The 5,675-nt window shown below is 36.2% G+C and overlaps 1 protein-coding gene across 1 annotated transcript in view; it reads left to right on the top strand.

The window, feature by feature from the left end:
* Positions 1 to 3,165, top strand: part of LOC119599322 (protein arginine N-methyltransferase 5-like) — a 37,947-nt gene extending 34,782 nt beyond the window's left edge. The window contains exon 12 of the mRNA XM_037949069.1: positions 1,392 to 3,165. Coding sequence (XP_037804997.1) covers positions 1,392 to 1,544 — 153 coding nt within the window. The 3' untranslated portion in view covers positions 1,545 to 3,165. The remainder of the gene's footprint in view (positions 1 to 1,391) is intronic.
* Positions 3,166 to 5,675: the final 2,510 nt, after the last annotated feature.

Here is a 5,675-nt window from a genome sequence, read left to right as displayed (position 1 = left end):
AGTTACAGTGGTAACGTGTCGGCCTCTCATCCGAGGGGTCGGCGGTTCGCGCCCGCCCAGGCGAGAAGTTGCACGTCGCCGGAGGTTACTGCTGTGGTTGGGCACCACGGCGGGCAAGGACTCGGTTCAGCCGAGTCAGCAGCAGCTGACACACGTGAGCAAAATCAAGCAGACAGCATGTCACAAGAATATCCATTGTATCAAATGGAATCCAAACCAAACTTAAACTCTCTCTCTCTCTTGCTCTCTCTTGCTCTCTCTTGCTCTCTCTCTTGCTCTCTCTTGCTCTCTCTCTCTCTCTCTTGCTCTCTCTTGCTCTCTCTCTCTCTTGCTCTCTCTCTCTCTCTTGCTCTCTCTCTCTCTCTCTCTCTCTCTCTCTCTCTCTCTCTCTCTCTCTCTCTCTCTCTCTCTCTCTCTCTCTCTCTCTCTCTCTCTCTCTTGCTCTCTCTCTCTCTTGCTCTCTCTCTCTCTCTTTTGCTCTCTCTCTCTCTCTCTCTCTAGCCTCCGGGCTAGTACAGTGGTAACGTGTCGGCCTCTCATCCGAGGGGTCGGCGGTTCGCGCCCCGCCCAGGCGCGAGAAGTTGCAACTGTCGCCCGGAGGTTACTGCTGTGGTTGGGCACCACGGCGGGCAAGGACTCGTTCAGCGAGTCAGCAGCAGCTGACACACGTGAGCAAATCAAGCAGACAGCATGTCACAAGAATATCCATTGTATCAAATGGAATCCAAACCAAACTTAAACTCTCTCTCTCTCTTGCTCTCTCTCTCTCTCTCTTGCTCTCTCTCTCTCTCTCTGCCTTCCTCTCTCTCTCTCTCTCTTCTCTCTCTCTCTCTCTCTCTCTCTCTCTCTCTCTTCTCTCTCTCTCTCTCTTGCTCTCTCCTCTCTCTCTCTTCTCTCTCTCTCCTCTCTCTCTTCTCCTCTCTCTCTTCTCTTCTCTCTCTCTCTCTCTCTCCTTCTTCTCTCTCTCTCTCTCTCTCTCTCTCTCTCTCTCTCTCTCTCTCTCTTGCTCTCTCTCTCTCTCTCGCTCTCTCTTGCTCTCTCTCTCTCTCTCTTGCTCTCTTGCTCTCTCTCTCTCTCTTAAACTTTTTATCTCATTCTCTTTTCCTAGTTTTTGATCCCAGTTATTTCAATTACAAAACTTAAAATTGAAGATGGTGAATGTTACTTTAGTTTGAATTTATGCCTTTTTGTCTGAATATTAAAGTAAATAACAAGCCACAGTTCTGGATACAGCTTATTTCACTCTGGAATGCCACTAAAAAGGCATGAATTAAAGTAATCAGTATAATATAAGTAAAGAATGTAGACTCCAATTTGGATAAAGTTGGAAAACAAGAGGATCATTAATCATGGGGTCTTGCTTTTCATATGAACGTATTGCCATCGTGCAGGAGCCTGTGCCGGTGCGAGTAGGCGAATTGCTGGAGGTGCACTTCTGGAGATGCACCAACAGGAAGAACGTGTGGTACGAGTGGTGCGTGACAGGGCCACTGGTGGGCTCGATACACAACCCCAACGGGCGAGCGTACACCATAGGCTTATAACGGAAGAAGCCCCTAGGAATCTTGTATTTTGTGTTGAGACTGGTCAGTGCTTTGGCATAACCCAAATGGCTTGAGGAAGAGAAGACAATGCTGAAGCCTAGAACACACAAATTTCTCTGTTTAAGTTGGATTTTGCACAAGTCTGTCTCCAAAGAAGCTTGTGGATTATCTTGACGGTACTGCAGCATATAACAGCTTTGGGAGATCTACCTTGAGTGCCTAGCTCACCAGCCCAACATCACGCAATGCTTTCAGCTGAAGGTATGCAACGTGTACAAGCTTCCCTGAGGTGTGAGAGTCTTCTCCAGAGAGGGATACCAACATCCTAGTTACTGGATTACATAACATCAACATTCATGTAACATGTTCGACCAAGGCGGAAAGTTAAGAGCATTGAGCACTTCAGTGGTATTTTTCCCCAATAACCCTAAAAATTCTGCCGAATGAAGTAAATAAAAAATCAAATTTCATCATTTGAGCTTCATTGCTTATGAGAATCATGTTTTATTTTATTATGATTTTTTTACTTGCATCATGGCAAGTATGGAAACAGCAAAGAAAGAGTCCACTTACTTAATTTGTTTCATCCAAACTCAGGCTTTACTTGTAGTCAGTGTTTTTGTATGCAGAGTAAAAAGAAGCATTTAAAATAATGATATTTTTGCTTATGAAAAGTACCCTTATTTTGGTTTCACTCCATGTGGGTTATTAAGGAGATTAGGTTTTTACCAGTGATGTACTGTTGTGCAATGATACATCTCTCCATGTGTTAATTTTGTACTTTAAAGTCGTTACCAGTGGTGCATTTTTTGTTGAGCCTCTATGTACAAAAAAAAAAAAAAACAGAACTTGTTTAATCATCCTCTTTTTCTGTATCTCTGTCTTTTCATATGAATTGTCTTTTCTACCCTCTTTTATATACTTTGCTTTTTCTCTCTAATCTTTTCTTTCCCTTCTTATCCATTTCTCATATCTCCCCTACCTTTTTCACTCCTTTACCACATGGGTTCTCTCCCTTTACCTCTTTTTCTTCTCTCCTATCCTCTACTGTTTACTCTCTTCTCTTTATTATTTTTATCTTTGCCTGCTCTCCTTCCCCATCTCTTTGTTTTTCTCTCTACTGAGACTTTGTCATTTTGTAATTTGGTGCTTCATGGGTTGTCTGAATTGTAGAAGTTACTCCTTTCTTCTTAGCCCTACACTCCTTAAAGACTCACTGGTCTTTTGAAAATTGTGCTTCTTCTTGCATTGGCTAAATACTCTGGGCTATTCAGTTGAAAAGTCCAGCACAGAAACACAAATAATGCAATGAAATACCTGAATATACTTGACTGCTTAAATTTTTATGGCCGTTACCAGATCCCCCCCCCCCCCCCTCTTCCATTCCTCCACTACACTGGACCGAGTGTGGACGTTGTTTCTTTATATTCTCAAGGCTGCAAACAAAAGACTAATATATGATAAAACGAGCAGTGATTCCATTCAATTTAGTAATGAAAGGTTTAATGTTTTCGTAAGAGCCTCATTTCAAAATTTAGGGTACTCATGTTATGTTTTTACTTGTATAAAAATTGACAATTTATATTTTGAAATTGACACTAAAATATACAGAATAATAATTTTCTTTGGTGTTATTGACCTTATTGGGAGTCCTTTTACATACCTGTTGGAGTAGTGAAAGGAAGCGAGGAATCCCAACTCAAGACCTACATAATTAAGGAAGTTGGCTATCCACTTGCTGCACAGTTGGTAAGGGAAAATGAGTTTGAGAATATTTTTTTTGTGTATTTAAGAGAGAAAAAAAAATATATGTATAATTATATATATAATTAGACATATAATTATATATTTATATATGATTATATATATTATAAGGCCGCGGTGACCGAATGGTTAGAGCGTTGGACTCAAGACTCAAGACGGCAATCTGAATTCGAGGGTTCGAGTCACCGACCGCCGCGTTGTTCCCTTGGGCAAGGAACTTCACCTTGATTGCCTACCTAGCCACTGGGTGGCCAAGCCAGCCCGGGTTAAGTGCTGGTCCCAAGCCCGGATAAATAGAGAGAATGATTACCTAAAAGGTAACACCGGCACTCTCCGTGGAAAGGAACTGGGGACCCTACCATGTACTCACTCCAAAAGCATCACAACATGAAAACTACAATTAAGTATCATGCTGTGATCACGGCGGCTCAGACATGAACCTACCGTTAAAAGAAGAGATATATATTATGTACATATATTATATGTAATATTAATTATATATATACTTATATATATAATTATATAACCATATATAATTATATAATATATAATTATATAAATAATATATAATTATATAAATAATATATAATTATATAAATAATATATAATTATATAAATAATATATAATTATATAAATAATATATAATTATATAAATTATATATAATATATATAATTATAATTATTATAATTAATATATAATATATATTATATAAAATTTATATTAATATATAATTTATATAATATAAATTAATATATAATTAATATACATATATAATAATATTTATTATTTTATATATATATATATATATATATATATATATATATATATATATATATATAAAAGCTGGAATTTTGATATGACTAAAATCCCTGCTGCTAATATTGTATATTGCAACTGTTGGCTTAATTAAATGCATTTACTTCTGGATCTTCCAAATTTTATATCAAAATAATCACATGTCTAAACTCCTTAAACCAGGGTCACAGAATGGGTAAGATATTCTCACGTCTCCATTTATTCTGATGTGATACTATACACATAAATATACAATTCAAAAGTACACAGCACTATCTCTATATGCTTACAATACACATAGTACATAGAATCTATATTTATACCTTTACATCTATGGAATGTGTAAACTCTATCCCCTGATTGCTCTTGCAGAAAATGGTTTAAAAGAATATATAACAACTTTTTTCTCTCTTATCATCAACATTGTAACACTTAATTATATGAGTGATAGTGATACATATACAGGAATGGTTAGTTTGGGGAAGTACAATATCAATTAATTAATGAAAATGATCATTAACTTACATGGTGAACGGCACAAAATAATCACTGCAATGTTATTTCTAATTCCTTTTTTTTTGCCAAAAACAATAATATTTTTGACATTCTGCTTTTATTTGATATCTCTTTCCTCTTAAGCAGCAAAGAATTTAATTTTCAGTGACATCTTTTATTTATATCAACTAAAGTATGAAAAAAAAACACTGGATAATATTCATTTTCATAACTCCAAATCTGGAAGTAAACATTCTTTATAATATTTATCACAAACAGCATACACACACTACAGCATACATAAAAAATAGCTTTCTCATGTTCTGACAAACTTAAAGAATACAAAATATGTTAAGACACATTCTAGCTGGTACATTACTAACTTCTTTGGGTTTTTGTATAAAAATAATAATACTACAAAGAACAGATTCAGTGATACCCCATGCTCCTGATCTTAAGTAGAAATATTTCACTAAGATATTTAAAAAATTATTGGAGCATGACCAGTCTGAGAATTATACAAACATACATGTACACTCAGCCTTTTAGATGCAAGCATAAACGTATGTTTGCGATCAGTTTACAATACCATCTCTCATGTTGCACACACAATCGCACACACATGTATTATCAGTTATGCATTCTTGCATATCTAAAACTTGACCCCTGTCATCATTTTTATTATCAATAAATTAACACAGTATCAGTTATTCAAGCCTAAAACAGTATCACAGTCTATGAAAAAATAGAGCATATTTCCCTCATTTTCATTTATATTCGTAAAATTCTAAATAAAATATCACATGAACACGTACCCCCCATGGAACAAAAAATACAAATAACAATAAAATAGTGTAGCTTGGCACACTATTCAGTATGCAAGATGATGAACATTGTGGAGAAGGAGAAGAAGAAAAAGGAAAAAAGAACAAGAAGAATGAGAGAAAGTCTAAAAAATATGGAGAACGAAAGAGAAGCAAGAGATACACACAAAAGACCATCTCTTTTTTTATATATTTTACTTCATGAAAGACTGTATAAATGAAAACAATGATTGTAAAGAGCACTTTTGTAA

Source organism: Penaeus monodon, chromosome 42 (assembly GCF_015228065.2).
Source record: "Penaeus monodon isolate SGIC_2016 chromosome 42, NSTDA_Pmon_1, whole genome shotgun sequence".
Lineage (NCBI taxonomy): Eukaryota > Metazoa > Arthropoda > Malacostraca > Decapoda > Penaeidae > Penaeus > Penaeus monodon.
Note: the sequence above shows the minus strand (reverse complement) of the source record. Positions and strands in the feature narration are given on the sequence as shown.